Source organism: Centropristis striata, chromosome 19, assembly GCF_030273125.1.
Source record: "Centropristis striata isolate RG_2023a ecotype Rhode Island chromosome 19, C.striata_1.0, whole genome shotgun sequence".
Classification (NCBI taxonomy): Eukaryota; Metazoa; Chordata; class Actinopteri; order Perciformes; family Serranidae; genus Centropristis; species Centropristis striata.
In genome coordinates this window covers 23,393,501-23,421,125 of record NC_081535.1, presented here as the reverse complement: position 1 = coordinate 23,421,125, position 27,625 = coordinate 23,393,501, and the positions used below count along the sequence as shown (strand labels likewise).

General features: G+C 39.9%; 1 protein-coding gene across 3 annotated transcripts; it reads right to left on the bottom strand.

Moving 5' to 3' along the window:
• Positions 1–27,625, bottom strand: pik3r1 (phosphoinositide-3-kinase, regulatory subunit 1 (alpha)). 3 transcript variants are annotated; one of them, XM_059357591.1, is made up of 15 exons: positions 27,422–27,625; positions 25,600–26,232; positions 12,589–12,681; positions 12,328–12,402; positions 11,270–11,401; positions 10,555–10,756; positions 10,142–10,224; positions 4,726–4,927; positions 4,453–4,633; positions 4,235–4,360; positions 4,005–4,147; positions 3,732–3,908; positions 3,551–3,625; positions 3,297–3,467; positions 1–2,766 (listed from the first exon to the last, which is right to left on the bottom strand). In XM_059357591.1, exons 2-15 carry the CDS (start codon positions 25,934–25,936, stop codon positions 2,577–2,579), a joined length of 2,187 nt encoding a protein of 728 aa, XP_059213574.1. In that variant the 5' UTR covers positions 25,937–26,232; positions 27,422–27,625; the 3' UTR covers positions 1–2,576. The 3 variants fall into 3 exon arrangements, with proteins under 3 accessions (XP_059213574.1, XP_059213575.1, XP_059213576.1); XM_059357592.1 differs by lacking the exons at positions 10,142–10,224; positions 10,555–10,756; positions 11,270–11,401; ... (2 more) ...; positions 25,600–26,232; positions 27,422–27,625 and adding an exon at positions 7,874–8,116 and having other exon boundaries at positions 72–2,766; XM_059357593.1 differs by lacking the exons at positions 10,142–10,224; positions 10,555–10,756; positions 11,270–11,401; ... (2 more) ...; positions 25,600–26,232; positions 27,422–27,625 and adding an exon at positions 6,754–7,029 and having other exon boundaries at positions 72–2,766.

The following is a 27,625-nucleotide window of genomic DNA, read 5'->3' as shown; positions in this document are numbered from 1 at the left end:
GATTTTTCTTTATAAGAAGTGTTTTATTTCCTTTTGAACAAAGCCCAATACAGATTTGAAGCAAAACTTGGGGAACACTGGTAAATCTCAATCCAATCATCATGTCTGGGACAACCACATAAAGATGAGCTTCAAATAAAAAAAGACACCTAAAGTAATCATACAACCCAGAATTGGGGCAAAGAAAATATCGGTGCATTTTGTCCAAGAACTATTAAAAAAAAGAAAATAGCTTTGAGAATAAGAAACAAAAAGTTCATGCCAGCAGCTGTTGGGGAGGAAAATAACATTTTCTAGTAAAATAAATGTCTTTAGAGAACCAATAAAACCTAGAATAAATGACAGTTACTACCAATGTGCTAACAATTTAATCTTGGATGAGCAATCTGGGCAGTTACATCTAAAACAAATTTTAGTAGCTTGGTCAAGCTGTACAACAGTTCTGCCATGAGGGGAGAATAATATGCATCGAACAAAATTATAAAATGTTTCCATGCTGACAAATTTCTTAATTTGTTTTCATTTCATTTTGACAGGAAGTGACACAAGTGGAGGCTTCTCTTTTTCTGTGCCAAAGAGTCAAATTTGATAAGCAATAATCAACATTACATTAGGTTAAGGTTTTTTATTTTTATTGTTTTTACAACTAATTTGTTACACAAATATATATTATAAACAGTTTAAATTGACAGCTGTGCTGAGCATGAGTACATTTTAGGTTGGGGGATAAAAATATCACATCTATGTGTGATCGCAAAATATATATGATTATGACATTTTGTCTTTAAATTGTACGTTTTCACATTTGTTAGACGTGTCAAGGGTGACAATTTGGTAGTTCTGGTGACTTCATTAAAAAAAAAAAAAATCTATATATTACCAGTCCACTGGGTTTACAGACGTACCGATCACTTGGATTTTTAAAAAGCTAGAATAAAGATAATGTGGAAAGAAAAAGCAGTTGAGCTGTGGCTAATTTCTCTCTGTCAAGGATTCCACTGGCACATTTTGTCCTTTTCTGAAATATGAAATTAAAGACTATCTGAAATGAGCTGATCCACCCATGTAAACACAGTGATTTTCTGATACAGAAAAATACTAAGTGGACAATGTATATTGATCTTTTAATAACAATATCCAATGGCTGAAAACACCAGTCTGCTTTAATATATTCTCATGTGGGAACATATATATTTTATAACAAAATAAATCTATACTGTTGTTTTTTCGTGGTGATGAGTAAGAAGGGTTGTACAATCCCATCATCCTGTTCTCTGAGTGCTTTCTTTGTCCGTCTCAACAAAGAACTGCATGTAGCTCTGTAAGAAATAGTACTTGTGACTGAAGCAGCTCAAATACTCAAAAGGCTCTGCCTGAGAAGAACATTAGTTTGAAGCGAAAAAAAAAGACTATTAAAATACTCATCTTTTCCATCTTTATACCAGTTGTTGAAGTAATTCATAATAAAGTGTATGTTGCTATTATTATCATCTTTTTAAAAAAATCATAAGCAGTTTCTTTTTTTACTGTATCTTGGCATTTTGACACAAAATATCCTCTTGGATATTTACACAGGAAAAGATACTTTTCAAGCAATAAAACAAGCTTATATCGTGGGTTGCAACAGAATAAAACACAATTCTGAAGAAATAATGGAGAAAGAATTGCATAGCAGATCAGAATATGACTAAACAGGAACTGATCCTTTTTGGTATGGTGCACTTTGATTCATGACTTTGCACGTTTTCACATATGTACATGAAATAGTGAGTCCATTCATAGTTTCACCTGCCCACAGTTAAGATCAAGTTTGCTTCTGCTCTATAATGCTCGACAGTAAGAAGGCGGCAGGATTCTCGTCCTCTCTGCGCTTCTCTTTAAAAGTCCATAGGAGTCTTTCTCAAAAAATTAAACTTTGCTTTAAAAGTGCCATTTTGCTACATTTATCAGCTGATCCGTGGTCTGCTACTGAACGGTCAACACAAGCAAATGTGTTACACAGCCCCACCGAACGTCACACATTTTCCTGATTCTATGAGTTTTGGTCACATGGACAATCACACACACTCACTCACTCACTCACAGCCACTTACACACAAACACTTGTGCAGAAACACAGACACACACACAAAGATGACGTGAAAGGAAAAAAAAAAAAGTGGAAACATGAAGTTGTGGCCGGTGAGTTCAGTTCCATTTGAAGAGTTCATCTGTTGCGATTAGACATTCCCGGCTGGTAAAGCTTTGAAAAAGAACAAGCACCATTAGGAAAAGGCCTCAAATGTCCTCTGCTGCAGGAGAGTTAAGCAGTTTTCTGCTTGATTCTGTGCTCCCGCAAAAAGCAATAAAGAAATAAAATCTACATTCAGACTCGCCTTGGGCTCGTGGTCGGGCAAAGTCACTGAAATGTTTCAGGCTTTATTGCGTTGTTTTCTCCAGCTTCAAGTCTGAGTTCCGCAAACAGAGCCTCTTTTTCTTTAAAACAAAAAAAAATCATGGAGTCCGAGGACATGTATATATCTCCAACTCTCCATGAGGCCTTTTCTCTTTGTGTCCATGTGGAAACATCCGGGTCCTCACCGTCTCTGCTGGGTGTACACCGGGTACGCTAGCGTCACATTCAGAGAGTCATTGTGCTGGACCAAAGACGTGTGCTGGTAGTGAAGTACGAGTTCTTTCAGTGAGCTGTACAGGTTGTAGGGCTCGGCGAAGCCGAAACCTGAGGGGGTCTTGTTGATGACGCAGTGCTTCACCTCACCGTCCACACTGTAATGAGAGGACAATGGTCACAGGCTGTTCTGTGGTCGCAGGCAATAAGTGTTCTTTATGGCCACTCGCCATTACAAAACATCTTTAACCACATTACAAGATCAGTCAGGTGGCCAAATGTACATGGAAACAGATTTTATTTGCTCTAAATGATTAGAGCAAATAAAATCTGGTTCCTGTTTTTATGGCATACTATGACTTTTTTATACACATTTTTAATGAACGTAGAGATTAAGATAAGACTACACTTCATGTCAATTACTATAAAAGTGTGAGAGCCTAAACACATTTGTATCAGATTTGTTGTTGTAATGAATTTTGGATGATAGCAACTTGATTTGTTTACCTCCAGATTGTTAAAGCCTCATGTTAGCTTCAGATAAACTTTAAATTGTATTTTTGCTGACATTAAGAAGGGCCGGTATATGCAGGAGGAACAAATCCTGTTTTCATGTTCATAAAGGGCTCCTGACTATTCTTCATCATTTAACAGCTGTTTGATAAAAGTACACAGAATCAATACATACACAACGCTGCAGGCGTAGCATCCCGCTTTGCTGCTGTCTCGAACCAGGAATGTTCCGTCTCTCTTGCCCTGGAGGAGAGCCTCCGCCTGTAGTCGGTTGATGTTGCCCAGCTTCCAGGAACGCTCGTCATGATGAGGAAGGTCTTCATCATCATCCACCATAGAATATTGACTAAAAAAAGTACACAAATGTTAGCTGTGGGGGAAAAGGCATTTTTGTTGTGTGTTGTGTTAAAAATGGAAATGGAAACTCACTCTTCTGTGTTCTCGTTCTTGATGCCGAGCCACTCGTTGAGTTTCTTCTGTCTGACTCCTTTCTGGGTGAGCCACCTACAAGAAAGAGAGAATGTTAGAAAAACCAGGCCAGATCTCATTTGATGTTCTCCAGAGAGCTGGAGATTTAAGCTTCTGAATCAGCCGGGAGTGCTGCGCTCACATGAGATACTGGTCTCTGGTCTTGCGGAGCTGGATGAGGTCTGGCTTGATGCTGTTCATCCTCTTGTCGATCTCTCTGTAGTCTGCCGCCTGCTTCTTCAGATCCTCCTCCAGTCTGCGCTTGCTGTCTACGATTTCACTAATCCGGGACTTCAACTTCTCGTAGTTGCCCATAATCCTGAAAGCAAACATTTAAGATTAATTTCAACATTATAAACTTTTATCTTGCTTCTTTTTGTTTTTGAAACAAAAACTGTACTGACGGCAGTCTTACCTCTGGATCTCCTTGTCGTTGCCTTCTCTCCTGAACTTCTCGATATATTCCTTGCTGTACCGCTCTTGTGTTTGGCATTGCTCCTCAAATATCTTTATAGTTTCGTTGAAAGCCTCGATAGCTGTCCTTTTCATTTGGATTTCCTAGAAAGCGAAAGACGGTATTGAGTGCATGTCGTACAAATATCACATTAAGTTCTGGATCGTGGTTTGACTCGTGATGGTACTTACTTGTGATGTTCTGGTGTATTCTTCGTACAAACGGTCGTACTCTTTGTTCTTCTCCTGATACTGCTGGTGGTACTCGCAGAGCTTCCTCCCCACAGCTTCAATGTTGTCTTCTTTCACCACCTGATCCTGAGAAAAGATTTATTACAAAAAGTTACAATTAAATTGCTTAAACATGCATTTGAAGTGTTTCTAGTTCAGACTATAAGCTGCCGTCTTACCTGCTGGTGTTTGGAGACGGGGTACAGCAGCTTGACGTCTAGCTTGGGGTTGTACTGAGCCAATGACTCGTTGCGATAGTGGTTGATGAGCTCGACAACTGAGCTGAAGGTCAGTGGGTCCGAGAAGCCGTACTTCCCATCCCGATGGAATATCTTGATCAGTTTGTTGTTTCCTCCTTTCCTGTAGGCAAAAAGATATAACAAAACCTGTTAAACCAGATGCCAAAAATAGATCAAAAGATGTTTGATAAGAGGAAATTGGTTCAAACTCACCTCAGAGTTAGAGTGTAGTCTCCGTGCATTTTCGTCGAGGCGTCTCGCACCAAAAACGTACCGTCGGCCGTGTCCCTCAGTTTCTCGTTGACCTCCTCCCTCGAGATGTCTCCCCAGTACCATTCAGCGTCTTGTAGCGCCATGTTGTTGTTCATACCGTTGTTAGTCACAGATGTGGGCTTGGGTGGCTTTGGAGGTAGAGCTGTGAGAACAAGGAGTGAACACAGAATTAGGGATCGCCCCCTTTTTTTCAGCATATATTTATTTAAATGTTGCAAAAAAAAAACGTTTTCTTTTCGGAATGATGTGTAGCTGAGATATGCCTCCCATGAAAGGGTCCAACACAGGCTGAATGGGCATCTGCAGGCCGTGTTATATACTTGTCGTCTATAAAATTGCTGCATTTTCCCAAGCTCTGATAATCAAAACTTGTGTGTACATGCAACTTCAGCAATATCGACTGCCTTGCATTGGAAACACAGCTCTGCTTACTAACTGGAGCAGCTTTGTCATCTGTAGCACAGGATCCTTCGGTGGTGTTTATAGGCTATCACTTGTGAGGTTTAACCAATCGCCTGGTGCTATGGGCGGGACATTGAGTGGTGACAAGTGACCGAAAAAACGCTGGCTGCATGAAAGCCAGCAACAACTCAGACAATTGTAAAAATGCTAAATATTGCAGCCAATAATTGGCTAATCTTAAATGTAAATAAAAGTACTGAATGGAGACTGTATGTTCTCACAAAGAGGTTCTCACCCTGGATTAAAATTTTTTTTAACAGGCTGTTGATCTACACTAAAACATTTATCTGCCCTTTTTAAACTGCAGATAATTCAACTGCATACCAAATTTGAGATGCATTGAATTCAGTCCTGCATTTTGCAGATGCTGGGAACGACACAAGCTCTGTGACTTTCTCGCTCATTGTTTTTTCCATTGATTGAACGGGGATGAGAGAAAAAAAAAGCTGCCCCTCTCCAGCAGAGAGGCGGTCACAGCGAGACAGTGGGAGGGGAGACGAAGCATGAGTCAGGGAGAATGAATTTCATTCAAGAAAAGGAGTTTTCTATAAATATTCCTCATTGCAACTACACACAGTGTGGCCTTTTATGTTCATTTTCATGCAGAAAAAATCATGCCTATCATGAATACTGTTACTCCACCAGGATTGTGGATTTTTTTTTATGCAGAGAGAAAAGGCTAAAAATTAATGTAGCACATTTAATAACAAAACTGTTAAACACCCAGCCTATTATAGATTCCCCTTCAAGGTTTGGTCTGCAGAAAATATAAAGCTTTAATGTTAAATAACCAGATTCTGTTAGATCATAATCATTGACCCAGTATTTACAAATGGACCACTAAATCTCAGTTTTCCTGAGATTTCAGAGAGTCAGATTTGCATTGTGTCCATGGTGATTCTCATGTGATAATTAAGTGATCAGACATTTTAACTGCTGTGGCTCTAAAAAGAGACATTTTATATCTGCAGTAGCTGCTCACAAGCCATTAGTTTCACAGTGAAGCTAGCTGTGGCAGAGCTAAGGTAGCAGGGCTATTTTTATCCCACAAATCTGCACTGCCTTTGTTCACTCCCTCTGCATGAACACCCTTTCTGCTACAATGGACCTTGCAAGACTCAGCTCATTGAGACCACAAGCACCGTTCACTCTCCAGACAGCTACAATTGTGACATAGCAGAAAATGTAAAGCTTCACAATCTGTGCAAAATGCAGCCTGCCAACTCAACCACAGCTCACTGTTTCCTCTGCACTTCTCAGCACAATCTGATCACATTTCCTCCATGGATTACTAGAAATGTCTAATTCTTAAACCCCCTTATGTGGACAATCCAGTCTTAACAGAAGCTTAGAGCAACAGCTCTGCAGAAACATTTCTACAGAAATGCAGCTTTGCATTTTGAATGTCCTAAAAAAATGTACAAACTGATTTTTATTCAACCACCTAAACATCCATTTGAAAAGCCATTAAGAGCAGCCTGCTCAGTAACGTGTTACATCACTTACCACAGCCAATCACACGGGGGGTCTGTCACCAACCACTCCTGCATCTTTCATTTCCTGAGAGTGATGAGGTCATTCTGAAAGCCCAGTACCTTTTACCTCCCTGCTTTAATTCTTTACAACACTGCAGCTAAACGGTAAAAACTCTCTGTGCAGGATCCAGCATTAGTATGCATCCTTCTTAAACGCAAATGTGCAGCATCTCTCCACAAGCAGAGAAAAAAAGGAGCTGCAGCCTGTTTCCACGCTTTCCTCCTCTGTCATCCTCTCCCTCTCTGCCGAGCTCGGCTGTTCGCTCTCCTGCAGGTTGCTCGGCCCCTCCTCTCTGCGAGTGTCGTGCGGAGGTTTAGTCCAGCCCACTGCTGGCACTCAGACAAAGCCAGCTCTGCTGCAGCAGCACGTACGCAGCTAAAGTATAATGCTTGTCCCCGGTCAGCGGCACCCACAGCTCCAAAATACGCCTGTAATCCCACAGCGTGACACTCGGCATGACAGAGATAACTCCCCTGATTTCCTAAGTGAAATTTAAATAGATCTGTTTCTTGGTAAGGTATAAGGATTCAAGAGGAACACAGTCCTGCTAAGTTCAACTGAGGAACAGTTACTGGGTGTCTGTGTGCTTAAGAAGTAAAAAAACAAAACTACAAATCAGTGATTTTAAAAGTGGTATAATGTCAAAGTCAGAGACCTAAATGCATCTATCTTCATGAAATCTAATGTAAGAATTATAATCAGGTCTAATATACGAATTCGATTTAATATGAACTTTCTCTTCTCCACTGTGGCAGTGCACTACATGTTTGAAATATTGAGTAAAATCAGAATATTTGTATTCTGCTCTTCAGATTCATCAACTTGCCTCAGAGTTTTATCCGCAATCTGAGAATAGTTAATAACAGCCCGAGGCAAAACTGTTCGCCGACAGCCATGACTTCAAGGAAACAAAAGTGTTTTATTCTTGTTCTATTCTTTTCTTAAGCTGTGGTATTCGTGTCTGATTCTTCCCATGCGGGCCCCTTTATGTTATAGCCTGAAGGCATAAGGAGCAGTAGAAACACACACCTCCACTTTTGTACGGCAAAAGTAAAAAAAAAAAAAAAGGGATGTAGAACATGAAACTTACGTTGCAAGTTGTGCATGATTTGGTGAATCGATCTCTTCTTTGTCGCTTCTCTTTTATTCCCAAAAGGTAAATTAAATCCAACAGAGATACTTTCAAGTCCTCCAGTAAAGCTCCATTTCATAGTTGAGAGAAGCTGTTCTTTTTTTAATTCTTAAAAAAGGTAACGGCTTTATGTGCTTCTTAATGAAATCCAGGTAATCCGCTCTGCGTGAGGCAGGTGCAACATGCGACTGTCGAGCTGACTGACTGAGAGTGTGGTAAAGTCTCTCTCTCTCTCTCTCTCTCTCTCTCTCTCTCTCTCTCTCTCTCTCTCTCTCTCTCTCTCTCTCTCTCTCTCTCTCTCTCTCTCTCTCTCTCTCTCTCTCTCTCTCTCTCTCTCTCTCTCTCTCTCTCTCTCTCTCTCTCTCTCTCTCTCTCTCTCTCTCTCTCTCTCTCTCTCTCTCTCTCTCTCTCTCTCTCTCTCTCTCACTCTCTCAGGCTAAGGCCTGCTCGCATGAAGGCAGATAGTTAATGATTAGCGGTAGCTGATCTGGTGTCAGTGCTGCCTGTTGTAAAAAGCAGCCGCTCGTGCCAGCTGCGTGTGTGCGTGTCTCTCTGGTCACTCCCTCTCTCCCTCTCTGTTTGTAAACGAGGAGGCAGGGGGAGTTCAGTCTTATGATTAACTTGCAAAGTTTCAAATATTTGCTGAGCTGGGCACTTTGAGGCAGGGAGGACATGTGTAGATCCAGGCGGAGGGAGAGGACGGAGGGGAGAGAGGGAAGGAGGAGGAGGGAGAGGAGAGTGGCCCTAGAAACTGGAAGCAGCTCTCAGTTAACAAGAAGTGCTCTGTGGAGCAGGCCGACTTTCCAGCCAACCAAATCTAAGTGGGCCTTTGTCGCTTACTTAAAATAGGCACGCAGTAACTGGGAGGAGGCACGCGCACACGCACGCACACACACACACAAATATGAAATACAATACCTATTTCTCACAAGTTAATTTGCAAACTCCCAAAAAATAAACCAGAAAGTGACATCCTCTGCAGCTAAAGCTTTAGAAATGGTGTTGCACTTATTCAAAAAATTCCACCGTACATGTGTGTTTACAAAGTAGGCTATTCTTCTGCTCTCTTCTTTTGTGCGAGACAGGTGACTGAAACCAGTTTGTCACACCTGAACGTATGTCTGTCTGTGTTTACATATATGTGTGTGTGTGTGTGTGTGTGTGTGTGTGTGTGTGTGTGTGTGTGTGTGTGTGTGTTAAAATAACTAAAAAAGTGTTTCAGGGTGCCCGCCTGCCTGGCCGCCCTTCAATCCATCCATCCATCCCCAGCACCAAAGTACTCCCGCAGGTGCAAATTACTGACAGCTGAGAGTGGCCCATGCACGGGAACATTATAAATAGACCTAACAGGTAATAAAACGTTTAAACAGCCACAGCCAGTCCCAGACCTCTGGGCCAGCCAAGGACCGGGCTTTTAACTAGCACTGTAAAAACATAACTGTGCCACGCAATGCAATGCACTCAAACACATACACACACCAGACCAGACGAGCTTCATCAATGCAGACCACTGCACCAATGAAAACTGACTTTGTGTGTTTGACAACTAACAACATAACCTGTGTTAAAAAAAAATCTGTCCTGTGAAGAAAACTAGAATGTCAAACAAGATTTTATCAATTTTCAGTTTTCACACCTACATGGTGAAATGTTCAAAGGAAATTCACCAGCGATAATTTTCATCAAGCTCATCAAAACCAATCTGTATTTAACATATTCCTGTGCAAACCTTGTACTCCTTCATGTACTGCAAATATGAAATACAATACCTATTTCTCACAAGTTAATTTGCAAACCCAAAAAAAACAACAACCAGAAAGTGACATCCTCTGCAGCTAAAGCTTTAGAAATGGTGTTGCACTTATTCAAAAAATTCCACCGTTTTGCAACAAATTTAAAGTACTTGCACCCAGTTACCAGCACATAGTAAAGTAGTCTTAACTTGCCCCACAAGTGAGTATTTTACCTCCACAGTGCACCCTGTGGCCCTCTACAACTGCAACAGTTGCAAGTCTCAACACCTTTCTTTAAGCTATTAATAGTTCAGGTCTGAGGGTGTTCGGTTCATATTCTGCAGCGTTTTAGTCCATGCACAACATACAACAAATACTACATACCAAACAGCAGCAATGTAGTTCTAAACTGTCTTGCATTTTGCTATTAAATAAATATTTTGCCTCAAGAAAAGTGGTATTGATGGAAGTATAAAAAATTGTGTTTAACTACCAGGAGCTGCCTGACTTTCACTCCATTCGCTGGTCACCAGAACCTCAATGATCTTGATGTGAGCATCCAAGCTGGGTTCACAGCTGCAGGGGAGGGAAGAAGAAGAAGTAAAGTTCAATAAAGTTTGTGTTTCACAGTGCAAGTGGAAGTCTCTGCTGCTCTGTGCTGGTTTCAATCTGATGGTTATTCAGGTTTAGCTTCTTTAATTGCACAGCACAGCTGGTAAGTAGAAAAACTCCAACCTATATCTGTGTGCAACTAAAACCCATGAGTGCCTGTGTGTGTGCGTGTGTGTGTGTGTCTGCAAGTGTGCATGTTTGAGAGTCTCAATGTTGCATGACTGAGTCTGCACACTTGTCTGTCTGCTGCCTGAGTGTCTATCTTTGACTCGATCCGGCTGCTCAAACACCCACCTGGTGGCCTGTTGTCTGAAAAACACAGGGCTGAAGATCTCGCCCAGGGCCCTGGCACTGAGCAGGTTCTTGGAGCTGTTTTGGCACACTCTAGAGAAATGCCTGAGCAGACAGTGGAGGGTTAGCCAGTATTGGGGAGGCAGGCTTGGGGTGCTGGCGATGCGACGCAGCAGCTGGGCACATTCCTCCGGATTTGTCACCTCTGTTGAAACAGATGCCAAGAAGTCACTTAGACAGATGTGAAAAAACTGCTCCTGCCTGAGTCGAACCGGAGCACAAAATGAAAGATGTTTCTTTAAACAATGAAGAGATGGAAAAAGAAGCGTCATGTGCAGTTAGGTTATGAAACCACAGAGAGATTGTGTGGTTGACAATGAGCGTAAGGTACACTGGCAGGTGATTGGCTGCTTAGAGATGCTACAGATAAACTTTCAGGCTTGTTTTAGTTCCTATTAACCACAGATATCCTGTTTCTGGCCATGTGACAGCAAGAGAATGCAGTGCTACAGAACAGAATGTGTGAGAAGTGTGTCTTTGCTTGCAGAGGAAGCAAGACAGAAACTAAGTTAAGAGAAAGTGACAAAATACACCAATTAAACACTTTATGGCTACAGTATACTCAAAGTTTTACATTTTGACATTTTTCCACTGATGAGGTCTTGTGTTCAAAGTACTGAATGTTCAATAGCAGAGGGTACATGATGTCAGCTCTCACCTTTGGCAGTGTGAACCAACTGAGCACATATTGCAGTGGGGACGATCGGCTGAGGAAGATCCTGCAGGTACCTGCGCAGACCATCACACAGGATTGGAAGTTCCAACTGATCCAGGTCTCCTGAGGGGGGATCTGAAGCACATAAATAAATAATAAACCAAAACTCCTTTGTGCACAGTGAAATATTTAATTCCAATCTGCAGAACTTGATCATGCAGGGTCCAAACTTAGCACTCACCAAATGCTGGTTAAAATATACATTAGTGAATAAAAACAAATTAGGTCAGCCTCAGCTTACTCATCACCTCAACATACAAGTTGACTATGTTTCCTTTTGCATCGACCCTGCATGATGCAATGTGTGACCTTTAATAATTGTATTGCAATTGATCAAATTGATTTGATTGACCCTGGCTGTCCACTGTCACTTTGGTAATGCTGGCTTATCTAGCTTGCAACTTGGCTTGATTACCAGTAGTTCTGGCCAGGTATCACAGAGGATAATTTTAAACTCAATGCAAAGAGTGTGTGCAAGTATGTGGCAACAATTTAGAGTAGATTAGCATGCTGGAAATTAAGTTAATAGTATATTAAGTGAGAAGCGGTGCCTCATATGTAAGGCAGTGAAGAGAGATTGGCTTGTTTTTTTTGACAGCATCAATAAAATTAACTTCAGTGTTTGCCTCCGGTACTCAACAAATAGTGTAAGAAGTATTCAGACCCTTTGCTTCGCTAAATGTACTAATACAACACTGTGAAAATACTCAAGTAAATGTCCTGCATTCAAAACCTTAACTTAGTATTTGTTTTACTGAATATTTCTGCTGCATTAATGTTGCAATAAAGCTCTCAGAAACCACAGTACATTCTGTTCTTTATGCACAGGCACAAATTTTTTTCGGTCACCTCACACATTCATCTGTGTTCATCGCCACCACCACTTACGTCAGTCTTTTTTGTTACTCTTTGAGACTTCCTCTTTTTTTTCATCTGTCTCTAGCTCAGCTATCAGGAAATGTTCTGGCTTCATACAGGATTATAAAAAAAAAGCTACTTACCACAATCAAAGTACTGTCTGACTTCAAGTCCACCACCAGCAGTAAATGTTCGATATAAAGTGGGGTTATCCAGACCTGCAAGTAATCACAGAAACACAAATCATTACATCTATTGACTGAGAAAACTAACAGCACTCTGCTCATGTGGTTCTGAGTAACAGGGCACATACGCACAGTTAAATGTGGTTTAAAAAAAAAAAAGATGCAAGTGCAGTTGCATGTCAAGATGAAAGACTTGAAAGTTTCCTCGGTCGAGCTCACCTTTCCTCTCAATAGCCTCCAGCAGTCTGGCCATCAGGGGCGGACTGGTCTCTGGAAGTGAAAACTGCTCTGTCAAGTCCAGCAGACACCAGCCTGGAGGAGAAAACAGCACACTGTCAACCAAGGTGATTTTTAAAGGACTAAATGCTGCTTCCTAGTACTTCTTCACTGTCAATGCATTGTCTTGTGATACCTTTTTTCTGGCACATGATGGATACAATAATATGCAAACAATAACGCATTCTCCCTTGTGAAATCAATGACATGGCATTTGAGAGTAATGCAAGTGCAGCCTACACCAGGTTTCATTATACGAAGTTGTTACAAGCAGTAGGGCTGCAACTTATTATGCTAACTGATAAATTTTTTCAATAAAATGTCCCTAAATATAAATCACAACCCTTCAAAACCAAAACATAATACGAGATAAAGAAAATAGACAATTGGATAATACTTGTGTATTACTTAGATTGAGCAAGAATCAACAGTTGAGAAGCTAAAAGTATGCAATATACAATTTGAAAAATGCTTGAAAAATTATTTTGATTGGTTTCTGTTTTTCTCTGTTTAGCAGTTTATAATACAGGGCTGTTAGTTTTCACAGCATTCCTTTGATGGATGACTGCAAATAATGATGCTGCATCAATAGAAACACAAGCAGTGTAGGAGGGAATACTGTCTCTGTGCCACACCTATGAACAATTTTTCTCACACATGTAAAATGCCTAACTTCCATAGCGTGGAAGAACAGAAGAGCTTTGTCTGAACGGTGATAAAATCATGACTAAGAATCTATTGTCTCTTCCTTCTGGCTGTTCTGAAAACACAATGGCTCTGAGGGGATTTCACTTGGCCCAATTCTTTCTGGAGAAGAGGAGTGACAATGACTGGGCTTATATTGTACACAGTTGAGGTAAGATTTATCAGCAAAATCAGGGAGCAGAGATGAAGCACAACAAATAGTCAATGTTACACGTACACAAATTAATTGGTCTGCTTGTCATCAGTTTTGATGAAATGCTCCTGTGACATGAAATGTGGTGCAGTGTTAATTTAATCACTGAAAATGATGACCTAATATGTTTGCTGTTGAGAAAAAATGGGTCAGAATATTACAGACCACTTTATTTTAATACAACAGTTGCTGCGTGCACCATGTCAGGACCACACTGGCAGAACAAGTTGAGTAATCAGGAGGTTGTTGAATCATGCTGTTTCAAAATAAGTATGCAAATCAGAACATAATCCATGTCTGGGTGAGAAATTTCTCCAAAGCTGATTTCTTTATCATTCAACCGGTGTTTTTCCTCAGATATATGTTTTATGAGAAATAATGTTGACTAAAATGACAAATGTTTCAGTGCTGGATAGTCTCAACTGAATAAAATGTTCAATTTAATTTGACAACACTCAATGTATGCCGACAAACGTTTCTATTAATTCCATTTACTTTCTAATTTTGGGTTATGGTCTTCAAAAATACTTTGAATTCTAGCAAATTCCTTACCTTGAACACAGTAGTGTTCAAAATAATAGCAGTCCAATGTGACAAACCAGATTAATCCAGGTTTTAAGTATATTTTTTACTGCTACATGGCAAACAAGGTACCAGTAGGTGCAGTAGATTCTCAGAAAACCAACAAGACCCAGCATTCGTTATATGCACGCTCTTAGGGCTGTGCAATTGGGCAATTAGTTGAAAGGGGTGTGTTAAAAAAAAATAGGAGTGTCTGCCGTCGACTTTACAAACACAAAACTATTTTGTACAAACTTTTTTGTTTCTAGGATTTAGCAATCCTGTGAATGACTAAACTAATATATAGATGTATGACCACAGTTTTTTATAACTGCTTCACATCTGTGTGGCATGGAGTCAACCAACTTGTGGTGTGTGATAAATAGGCCCAACACCATAGTAGGAGAAACATGCCCATATCATGATGCTTCACCACCATGCTTCACTGTCTTCACTGTGTACTGTGGCTTGAATTCAGAGTTTGGGGCTCGTCTCACAAACTGTCTGCGGCCCTTGGACCCAAAAAGAACAATTTTACTTTCATCAGTCCACAAAATGTTCCTTCATTTCTCTTTAGGCCAGTTGATGTGTTCTTTGGCAAATTGTAACCTCTTCTGCACATGCCTTTTTTTTTTTTAACAGAGGGACTTTGCGGGGGATTCTTGTAAATAGATTAGTTTCACACGTCTTCTAACTGTCACAGCACTTACAGGTAACTCCAGACTGTCTTTGATCATCGTGGAGCTGATCATTGGCTGAGCCTTTGCCATTCTGGTTATTCTTCCATCCATTTTGATGGTTGTCTTCCATCTTAGCAAACTAAACTTTTTAAAGAAATAGCAAGAAGTTGACTAAAGATGATAAAAACTAACTACAGACCCAGGATTTTAAAAAAGGCAAACACAATCAACACTAATGTGGTGATGCCTGCAATTCATGTGAGACAGCAAAGGTTGATTAGGTGCACGACTTATAAACTGCTCAGAACTTCAAAAAGGAAGCAGGTACGAGACCAAAGGACTTCCTTCAAAAGTAAAAGGTGAGTATTTACAACAGACTGATTCAAGAACAGGAGGTGCTGAGCACTCAAGTTGGAGTTTTGTGGAACTAAGCAAATACCCTGTGATATGAGGTAAGCCAGGTCTGACTTTTTTCCTAATTTTTCCTTCAGAACTTTGCACCCAGGTGTGGACATGAAAGGAGGAAGGGGTTGGCAAGGATTTTATTTGGCTTTGCAAAGGCGTATTTTGAAAGGGCACTTTTCTGAAAGGCTCAACTGTTTCAACACCAAAGTCTGCAGTTTTCAAAATGCTCAGAAACTATGAATGGAACCCTTTCTGGTGGCCATATTTTTCTTTCTTTCTACTTTACAAATTATTCCAATTTTTTTGCATCTACTGGCCCCATTGATGCATGCACACTGCTCATTACCAAAGGAACTACCCTCTTCCACCACAGAGTGTTCAATCAAGCAAATAATGAACCACTTCATCCAAATCCACATCCTTTTTGGCCAGCGCAGCACACAGGCTGGCATGTTGCGTGTGAAGAAACTGGATTACCAAAGTCCTTCTAACCACAGAACACACAAAACCCCATGTAGGACAACTGGTCATCTGGAAGACATTAGTGGAACTGCCAAAGCGGGGAGGGGGTTTTCTCAGAAGCAGTGAACTCTGAGATGGAACACCAGAGTTTCCCTAAATAGAGATTGAGACACGCAGTGCTGCCATCGCACACCTTGGAAGTGTAACCTTTCTCCCAGACAAGATATCCAACACGGCTGCCATTCTCCAGCCAACCTTTTTCTGAGAAACTCAATTCACAACCTGAGTCTAAATTTAAACCCCCAACATGCCCATCCAATGTTCATATCTATGAAAAATTGCCCAAATACAACACCCCAAAGCTAGTTTTGTTAAATATAACAAATGTAAGAGATTTTAAAAATGGAATTTTGTAAATAGTTAATGCTTTGAAACATTTGTAGAGCAACACACGCAACAATAAAGAGTCATCTGCATAGCATATCTCCAGTAGCGTGGTGACAACTGCCATGAAAAGAAAACCCCTCAAAGTTATCCAAAGGTTTTTGTGTATTTATTAACTCTATCTGCAGCTAACCTATGAGTGGCACAGGTCAGCCTGGAGATAGAGTTGCTTCTTGGTACTGTCAACGATGTGATAGTTTCGGCACCAATGGAATTGTATCAAGTGGCAGACGAAATATGGCAGACATGTTTGGAGCCATCAGTGATGATTTCTGAGATGCCTTGGCACAAGATCAAGCGGTCAACATGCCCCTGCTGGCAAGAGCCAATAACCATGGAAACATGTACATATAAACACATAAATAATTCAGAAACATCTGCTAAGCTCATTTAAGCAATGATAATAGACTGTTTGTTGCTGTGGAGCCAACAGGTAACCACATCTTTCATAGCTATTTATAAACGGTGTATGGGATTTATTCCCTTTAAGTACTTAAGTGTAGCTGAAACTATGGATCAGATTTAATGTATACCTACAGCAATAATGGTATATTGATGATTTGTTTAATTTACTAGCTGACCAAATTAACTTTGATTTTATGTTTTGATATTTTAATGCTTGCCAATTTCCAGAGTAAGGGATTAAAACAAGACAAAGTCTTGTCTTGTGTTCACTTAACACTCATAGATAGATATATTTAAAGTTATGTGTACTTAGTAATACTAAGATTTTTGGTTTTTAGGAGGGAAACTACATGAAATACCAGATGTTGAAAATCAAAAACTTTTCCAGGAGTATTTTCAAATTCAAGTGTATTCATGTGTATTCAAGTGTATACACACTTATCATGTATTAATGATAAGTGTATCAAGTGTCCAAACTTTTAAGACTTTTAACCCAGAATGCACAAGGTAGACAACCCCAGTAGTGATGCTTTTCCACCCATAATTGAATAAACATTTTTTATATTCAAATGTTTTTGTTTTTTTTGTGGGGGGGGGTTTAAGTATATATTGAAATGGAGATTTTTTGATGGCACTACTCTGGAGGGATGTGACCGTTCAGACACACCTGAATTAGTAGCCAAATTATAATCAATGCAACAAACACACTAAACAATTATCTTTGTATTACTTCAGTGCTCCTATTGTAATAACACAATGTATTACCATTGTGTTGCTCTGTTTAGAACAGCCGAGGGTCTACACGCATCACAAATTGCAAATTGGTTTCTGTGGCAATTTGAGGAAAGAGAGTACGGAGACAGGGGCCCCTTGAACTTGTCTCTACATGCCTGCATGTTTGGCAGACCTTCTCATGATATCCCAAAAGGCCTCAGACAGACAGTCAGTTAGTCAGCCGCAGGTCGAGGAAGTCGATGCAGCTGCCACTGGTGCTGCTGTGGTGATGGGGGGGGACAATCTCCCCGGCTGAAAACGGTATGTCTGAACCGTACAAACTGCAGACTGCGGGCAGGACAGGCGTGGGGCACCACCGACACACTAAAGATAGCACACACTTCAGATAAATTTAGAGGGTCTACTCAAGTAACCAGCATTTTCAGGTTGTACCATTTCTTCTCGTCTGGAAAAAAGTCTAGCTGAGGCACGCCTGTAAAAACTAATAACCCAGGGAATGCATATCACACCACACCACACATGACTGCACATTATTGAGCAATAAGTGCATTCTAATAAAAAATATATATATTACACATTATAATGCTAAGGTGGATTGCCTTTACAGCAGCAACAAGAAAAGGGTGCAGCTGATAAGCTCAAGAATTACTCATACCTTTAATAACATACAGATAAGCCAAGATTTTTCATTAACATTTCCAAGTAAAACATGCTTTAACATGCTTTCACTAGAAGCCAATGACTGATAGAAGCTTTGAGCTGAAGGAAGTTAAAAAAAGGGCAGGCAATGTCTCCTCCTGCAGGGTGGAAGATGCAGTGCAAAAGTTAAGCAACAGCCAATGAAGAGACTGTTGCTACAGCTGGACATTTAACCCTATAAAGAGCAGACTGTCAGTGAATCACCTGAAACACCTACACAAAAAAAACAAAGTTTCCTGATGTACAAGTAACTGTGAATTGGGATTACATCAGGCTGCACACCATCAAGTACACAACATATCATTTTAATGAAAATGTCACATTTCAAGTTTAATGTTCCTCTCACAGTACACTGAATTTGAAGCATTGGGTCTATGCACCCAAAAAAATACTTTTTTCTAATTGTCTGCCATATCATTTTTTATTATAGTTTTAGCCATTTCTCTGATACAATGACATATTTTGAATTAACACATTTGGCATCAACTTGGCATCACAGTATTCCATTTTGTAATAATTTAGTATTTCTCAAAAAATACCAAAGATTTTTATTTGATAGTTCAAATGCAACAATTGGTAGCTGAAGGAAGGATTGCTATTATGTTGGATAAATGCAAATGTAGTTATCCAACATAATAGCAATGCATTTTCTGTTCTGATTGCTTTTTTTGCTGCGATTTGATGCATTAAGTGGTGTGTATTATACACTACTACTATTTTTTTAATTGATGATATATGGCCTTGTAATGAATCAAACTCTTATATCATAATAAGTGGATTCTCAGATGTTGGCTACACAGCCACACTGACATGGCTGCCTCCATATATGTCTGTACACACATTTTGTTTATCGGCCTCATCAGTGCAGGCACTGGACCATGCAGATGATCTCAGAAAGGCATTAATAGGCCATATCTTTCGGTTTATCATCTTGATCTTGCACTTCCACTGGTATGACAGAAGGGAGTGATAGTTGTTTAAAGTTGTGCGACTGTCATGGGAGTTCTGCACTGAAAGGGTGTGCTCCAACTGCTCTTTTTCTTTGCTTGGCACATTGAGATACAACAAGAAAGCTCTTTAGTGAAGTATGTGCTTCTATTTTTAATTTATCTGACCAGCACTTGACCCAATCTAGGAAAATAAGTTTGCGGTTAAAAAATAACTGAGGCTATCTGTGTTGTTCAAAGCATTATGTAGACACACACAGACACACACAGACACACACACACACAGACACACACAGACACAGACACACACAGACACAGACACACACAGACACACACACACACACACCTCGTCCACCTTGTCTCCCTCCCTTTCAAACACCTGACATATTTGGTCCCCTTGACTTTGTGCTTCTCTCTAATCTCACCTCGTCTTATTGCACCAATTCTTCAAGTCTATCAGCCTGTCTCTCTCTCTCTCTCCCTGTCTCTTTCTTAATCCTGCTGGCAGACATGCTCTGAGTCTAGTAAAGAAGATTTGCCAATTCAGACTCCAGTCCCTGCACACAATCAAGTAATGAAACAGTTATGCACGCTTTCATGCATACAATTCCTGCTTGGATTCATGCACTTAAGGCAGTTGGGAGAGAAAGAACAATTTAATTACAGTGTTGATTTTACTATTCCCTCTTTTATTATTGAGCCTTTTCTTGGTTACATCACTGAATAGCAACATATTAAAAAAAAAGTTTATAAGTAAGGGGTGCAACTAACTACTATAATTTTATCTGCAGATTAATTTCTCTATAACTGGTTCATCATTTGGTCTTTTAAAATGTCAGAAAATAGCGAAAAAGGTCTATCCCAATTTCTGGGAGTGCAAGGTGATGCAGCTTTAAATATCTTGAAAATATCTTTAATGTCTGTCCAAAACCCAATGACATAACCAAGGTAAGGTTTTCCTTTTCATTTTTTCCCCACGAGGATTGTAAGAGAAGGATGAGTCTGTGTGCTAATATGACAATATTAGCACTTAGAAGCTGCTAAAACAACCACCAAGAAACTAAAAAGAACACCTTACATTCTGTAAATTAAACAAGGGATAACAAAAAAAAATATGACAAGGTTTAAAATAACGCTCCCCTTTGACACGGTCCAGCGTTGGAAACTATGAGGCCAAAAATATATTTAAATCCAGCTTGAGTCTGACGTTCGCAGCCAGTGGATTTGCTTCTGTCACTCTCGCCTCTCTCAACTAATGCTGTCAACATTACAAGCCAATAATATGCAACTATAATGTGACTAAAATAATTTTACCCCAGAAGAACATTTTAACCTGGTATTAAATAATCTAAATTAGAAAAATTAGCCACATGCCAGCAGCACGTACACTGATAACAATGACAGTGTGAAACAGCGATCGGCAGGGTCCCATTCAGAGTGCAAAGCATTTATTGTCCAGTTGCATTGTGCACCAAGTTACTGCAATCAGCACTTAGCACAATACTGATTCATCACAAAGCTACAAATCAGTCTACCATGCAGTCTGTGCGCAGCCCTCCACCAAAGAAGCGCCAACACATTCCTGGCCCCAGCTGCCATTAGCCCCACAGAGGAACATCAGAGCAAATAAAAGAAAAAACTTATAAAAAATAAAAACAAAAACTTCAGTGCTGCTGTGTTCATTCTAACTTGGATGGATTTGGTGATATGTGACTTTCCTTTCTGGTGAAAAAAAAGTGCACGTTCACCAATCTGAAACCCAAGCTTGAGCTGCCCAGTTGAAGAGAGAGAAGTAAATTCTTAGCAGAGAAAAAAAATCGACAGCACTGACAGAGTGTTCAATACAGCAGATGTCAGTGTGAGTACGAAAGAGGCCCTGAGAAGGAGAACTACATTATCTCAATCTCCAGCTATGCAGAGTACTCTCTCTGCAACTGTCTCCTTTGAATAGACGGCTCTCTTCCTTCCGAAGCTGCTTTCCGAGTGTCAAACTACTACTTCAACCCACATGTTCCATATATTTTTTGAACAAATATATTCATAAAATCCACATTTTGGATTTACTCAAAGCCAAAATGAGTCAGTTATTTTAGATGAAAGAATCTGCCTTTTAAATATACTTAAGTCAGACAGCTTTAAAATATGTTTCTTGTGAAATTAAAAGTGTTCATATCATGTAATGTTACATGAAAACATGATGAGACGAAAGAAGAGAAGATGAAGCCCGATGGCATCAAATATTTCCTTCAACAAGCCCGAGCATGTACGGCTGAACCTTGTGGGAGCATGCAGAGTAACAACCAGTTATTCACACTTTTATCTCAAACATTAAAAAGGAATGTTCCCTGTAAGAGTGGCTGTTGGAAGATCAACAATTATATATATACACAAAGAACGGTGAACATTTAACCATCTAATGTCCCACAAGGTCACTAAACTTGTAGCACTTTCTTTCTTTGCATAGTTATTTAAATGATGCAAAAGTACTTTAAGTTTCTTACTTTGTTACTCTGAGTAATGAAAGTGCTTAAAAAGACAGCTTTTAAAAATGAATTCCCCACCTCTATAGGCAATCAAATAGGCAAATCAAGCCTTTAGAGGGACTTTCATTCAGGGGATTTCAATCTCTGAGTTCCTTTCTCTTGGCGGGCCCTCACACATGTATGTTCTCTCAACTGAGAGGCCCAGAAAAGGAGCAACACTTTAATGTTTAAAAAAAAAAAAGGCTGAGCGCCGGAATGAGGCGGAATAGTTTCCCAGCCCGGTCCTCTTGCCTTCTATTTCTCCCTCACCCTCTCCACATCTGCTGCGCTCATGTAAACCCCTGTGGCTCAGAGAGGAGAGGCCCCTCCATTCTCCACCTCTTTTCCCCCTACCAGATCTGACTGTAGGAACTATCAAAACATTTTTTTTTTTAAAAAGGGAGGAGGAGGGGGGGAGGCAGAGGAGAAAAAAAGTTGAGGAGTAGGAGGAAGGGAGTGAGATCCCTTGGTGGTGGGCAATAAATCACAAACACTCTGGGAGCAACAAGAGCCCTGCCTCCATTGCAGAGCCCCTCTTCAAAGCCCCCTTGAGCATGCAGAGCCCGGGTCCCTCCCTCCACCCCTCGCCTGCATCGCCACCTCTGCCAAGCCCCCAGCCCTGCTCCAGTCCTGATCCCTTTGCACACTATCCCTTGCACGGACCCTTCAGCGAGCACAGGGGCTCTCTCTCCCTCTCCCTTACCCACAACCTCGGGGCCCCTTCTCTCTCCCCCCTCTCCCACAGCCCAGTACACAGAAACTTTTCTTCTCCCGGTGCTACATTCATACTCGCTCCAGGCTCAGTGCTGCCACTCAACCACAACACAGCTATTCAACACATGCCCCCTTCATACAGCTCCTCGCTCGCCCTGCAAAACCACAGCAAAGAATTTCACAATCGCACCACAAAGGGCAGAAACGAGAAACCTGGCAGCTACAGCTGCTCTTTAGGTGAGCAGAAAAGCCTTAAGCGCACACTGGTGCAAAGCCGCAGTGTCTTTAAAAAGATGCAAGTTTTAATTGCAGTTCATGGTTGCGGCTCAGCAGTAACACTCATTGCAATTTCAAAAGCGTCATCGTTGTATATGCAACCATGTTGAAAGTCACCGTAACATGCTAAACACAGCTTTCCTCACATCACTGGCTTAAAAAAAGTATAACAAGAAGCTATAAATACAGTAAGGCTTCACTTTTATTGCTTCTAGATGGCACTAAATATTTTAGCAACTTATCGTACTTGCATTAAAGGAACGGTCCAAGTTTAAACTTATTCACAATCTCACTTTAAGTTAAATAAAGAATTGATTTAATCTATTTTTATCCGCTTCACTGTGCACAAAAGTGGGGTTACACTGCTGCTAAGCTAGTTGTAACACTGAGCCTCATGTAAGAATACTTTGAAGCAATTTGAAAAAGTTATATAAAAGGAGAAAGCTTAGATAAATATACCAAAGTAGCTCAATATGCAACTTGTTAGTAAAAAAATGCACACAACTCCACTACCCACTAAATTTGCATTTGTGCCTAAGAGAAATATAAAATACAAGAAAATTGGTGGACACATCAAGTTCTCCTAAATCACATGTTCATACGAGTGGTTTTTGCATGAAGTGCATTATCATGACAAATCAAGGTGAATTTGCAAAAGCTGCGACCAGGTACATTCATGCATCCACTAGGGGTCTAACGATACACAAAAATCCTGGTTCGATACGTACCTCGGTTTTGAGGTCATGGTTCGGTTAATTTTCAGTACAGTATGGAAACAAAATGCAAAACCAAAATTTGCTTGTTTTTTATTTGCGTGCTTATAAATAATAAACAACAAATATATTTTGCTTGCAAACCAACAAGTTATCGTGATATTACACAAATATGAAAATAAAATAAAAAATAGAATACAATTGCAAAGTTCTGCCTGGTGATAATTTAAATAAAATGTTCTCAAGTAAACAAAATATATATAAAATAAGCTTTTCAATAAATACAATATTCTCAAATAAACAAAAAATGTATTAAATACTATAAAAAAAATAACTTCCTCAAAGCTTAACAGCTTTTAACAAAACCCTTGAACAAGTAAAGTGCAGCAGCACTGCGGGGTGATGTGATGGGCAGTCACAGTAATGTAGCTCTCGTTAGCTCTGGATGTCCATCCATCTTTCGTGAGTGCTACTGCACATGCCTTTGACAAGTCTTCGTTATCAATAGATTTAGCTTGCTCATACAGGTCTGGAATTATTTTTTTGCTGAAGTGCGGATGCGAGGGTACTTCATAACGGGGCTCAATTACCTTTAGCATCTGGCTAAAGCCAGCGTTTTCAACCACTGAATATAGTCTGAGATCCGCTGCTGATCGCAGCAAAATAACAAACAGAAGATGTTGATGACCAGCTAACAATCTAAAACAAGAAAATAAGACAGCTTTAATAATGTGGGAAGGCCTTTTTTTCCCTGCTCTAATGGAACTAGCCTAACTGTTGCCCCCAAGCTTTCAGAGCAATTTGCCTAAATGACCACTATACAGTGATCTAATCACCTTCTTCAACACTGACAAGGGAAATATGTTCCCTTAAGATGTGGCTTTGTTGAGAAACATAGATGATATCCACGGGTAACATATGGCTGGTCCGATATGCTCTGGTGTACTATAGCTTGGATAAACGCCAGCTTTGTCCTGTGGGACTGAGCTTGGTTCACATCCAGTGCAGCTGTATGGCTCAGGGCAGAGCCACTTGTTGTCAAAGACCGCAACTGTTCTGCAAAATCAGCAATTTTCTCACACTTTTTATAAGCCTGAATCCAAATCTGTGAGTTATTTATGTTTTTAGAGGTTGAGTGGACCTCAGCGGCTCTCCCTACACAAGCCATTATCACGTGAGCAAAATTCCACTTAAGTTGGATGATAAAAACTAAAAAAATCTTCATGACAACAGAGGAAACTCAACTCACTGATCAAAGCCACAGGATGTATGAAAGTTCAGGATAAACCAAGCATTCAATGCACTTTATCACTAATAAGCAGTGCTCAGAATCTTTTAGGTCTCCTGGCCTGTTGGAGAATCTTAATGGCAACACATACTAACCTCAGCTCTACCGGATTCTGCAGTTGCTGCCACAAAGTATGATAAACTTCTAGAACTTTTGGTTTTGAAGCTTTATCGATGTTATAGAACTGTCCTTAATTGGCTGTTGAACATTGTTGTCCCTACCACATTGCATAATGGGAAATTTCTGCCAGTGTAGTGTCCAGTGTTTACATACTGTAATACTTTATCACAAACACCAAGCAACTAATATATAATTGGTTTCATACAAAGGTTTCAGACATATTAAAAAAATGTACATTTCATTTTAGCTGACTAAATAGCATATTGGATAAGTATAGATTTCACAATAAGTGCAAGTGAAGGGACCTTGCAATAAAACGATTAATTAACTATTAAAATTAAAAAGTCATCATGTTTTGTTCACATCTTGGCATAGAGAAGAACAATAATGCACTAGTCACAACAAACATTTGAAACTAAAGAGCTTTCGCTAAAACTATTACCTGAGGAAGTTGTGTAATGTTTACAGTAGTGGAGTAGACTGGCAATAACCACAACATTAACTACGTAGCACGCAGTACTTTGTGTGTTTCAAAGTAGTCACTGAAGTGTTTGAATAGGTGAAGAATGTGGGGGAAAAAAGACACTGGCTACGAATCAACTAAACAACATTATTGGTAAAAAGCCCTAAAACATACTTGTCTAAAAAGTTAAAGTGTACATGTCATGTTATACAATTATTCCGCAAGAAATCTGACTTAGTGCTTCCTTTGCATCTATAATATTGAAGAAATCTGAAACCCATGAAGAAAAAAAAATGGCGTGAAGAAAATAAATAAATACCAGCTAACCAATTGATTGATCATGTTTCTTGTTTTGCATCTTTGATACACCATGTCCTTGTTCTGATTATTTACTTAAAGATTAAACCTGGCAATTCACTTTAGTCTTTGTTGTTATTTGATATGTAATTTTCTATACGGGCAAGTAAAAACAAACTTTGGGCAAGTAGATTTCTGAACCAGTTGTCTGACTGGGCAAGTAAAAAAAAAATCACCCATTAAAGCTGAACCCTGATATAGACCAGTATCAAAATAACAAGCTCTACTCGTTATACAGTTTGCTGTGAAGTGTTGTTAAGCTCACCTTGCTCTGAGTCGGAGTCTGTCTCCCCCCTGAAGACACCTGGAGCTACAGGTAAGGGTCTGAGGGGCCTTGGCTTGGGTGTGGGAGGAGAGATCCACTTCTTCGCGATGAACTCGACATATGTCCCAGGGAAGTCCCCTTTTTCCTGAGTGGTTTCATTGAAGCCTGGCAGCCAGCCAATCTCATCTGGCCTCTGTTCCAGTCCGTCAGTGTACCCGAGAGCCACCAGAGCTCCTTTGCTTACCAACAGTATATCCCCCACATGCAGATCGATGTCCTCCTCCCTCTCCTTCTTATAGTCATAAAGCGCTCTGTACTGATATCCTTCAGCACTCATATTGATCACTTTGTCACTTTTGTGTTCTTTCGAAAACTCAAACCAAAGTTACTTTTCAGGTTTCTCTGATTATGTGTCAAGTCCAGGTACACATTTGCTAGTTCAAATAACTGTATGTGTATACTGCCAAGAACACCTTCTGCAGTTCTTAGAAGACAACTCTATCTAGCTCGTCTTCATTCTTTTACAGTTTCTGTCTCTTCCGAGTGATTTGCAGGTCTGTTGGTGTGTCGCCTCACAGTATGTACCCATCAGTAAATGGCCTGCAGCTGCGATCTTGAGAATGCTATCCAGACCTGTAAGATGAGAGATGAGGCCATTTGCAACACATTGCATAAGACAATTACAACACAACTCACATACAATCTCAGATGTGAACTAAAATTTACTAAATAAGATCTTGTATAAAACATTTAAGGCTGAGTGATGGATCAGAGAAAAAGCCACTGTTGCTTTTTTACAGTATGGGAAGAATTTATATTAATGTTTACATTACAAAAAATACTAAGCCTACTTAATACTTGGCCTAACTCAGTTATTTACAGCACACAGACATTTTTATTTTATTTTCTTTTTTAGTTTTCAAGCACTTACTTTAAAGTATATTATTACCTAATACTACATCTAAAACACTATAATGCCACATGGCCAGTTGGTAGCAGATCACATTTCCTTTGAAATGATTTGAAATGATTCCTTTGAAACATTTGCATACTTTATGAATGAACTGTAACATTAAATCCCTTTCTACAATCAAATTGTTTATTGGCCTATTGCACCACTCTCTCTTTGCATGAAATTGTGGAAAAAGAACTGTCACAACAGTGAAATAATTCCTTAGGCAAGTAATACGGTCAATTTAAATGGTAAACCTAACCTTTAAATGGTTTCTAGCACACTGGGTCAGCTTTAGTGCTGCTCAGCCAGCATCTGATGGCTACCAGTAGCATTATCCGTGACAGCTTTAATCCACAACGCTTCAATTGTTATACAATTCAATAAAAATGCAAGCTTTTGATATGTTTGCAAAACGTGTTGCCAGCAATTTGTAGATTTTTGTCGTTGCAAGATGTTCTGGTAAAGTTTTTGTAACAAGTCCAACGCAGCAACGTTACAAGAAAAATGTGGAGGAGCCAGGATGGTTAGCTTAGTTAGCCTACTAGTAAACGTCAGCTTGCTAACATTATCTGCTAGCGTTAATTAGCTATCTGCTGGAAGAAATTACGACAAGAGTTAGCTAAAAGTTGCCGTTTTGTGTTGCCTTTTATACACCGATGCAGACAACACAACAAACTAGTTTAAGATCATATCAGAAAAACTTTAAAGGAAAAAAAGATGTGCAAGTTATCGCAACGCTAACGTTAGAAAGTAGCTTGAATTTAATTTAACTAACTTTAGGAAGTCGTAGCGACCAAACAAACAGCATAATTTGTTGAATTATTCACTTTTTTTTAACATTTACTAGCTAGCTTGAACGTTACATACCGAGTCTGCATGGATCCACCGAAACCTCTTCTACTTCGTTAAACTTCACAGCTGCGAACAAAACGCGAATCTAAACAGATCCTTTACTAGCACGATTAAAAACAAAAAAAATCCACTGGCGTTTAAATCCGGTTTAACGGGCACTACAAACTGTTACAACGACGGCTGGTCGACATAACGGCACGGCTCCTCCGTCCTGAACAA

Excerpts from the sequence above, each read along its gene's own strand:
- pik3r1 (XM_059357591.1), bottom strand. The coding sequence starts at position 25,936 with ATGAGTGCTGAAGGATATCAGTACAGAGCGCTTTATGACTATAAGAAG. Across the intron at positions 12,682-25,599 it reads AGACTCCGACTCAGAGCAAG|GCTGGTGTCTGCTGGACTTG; the intron begins GTGAGCTTAACA and ends TTTCTCCTCCAG. Across the intron at positions 2,767-3,296 it reads TGCTACGCCTGCAGCGTTGT|TGTGGACGGTGAGGTGAAGC; the intron begins GTATGTATTGAT and ends CTCTCATTACAG.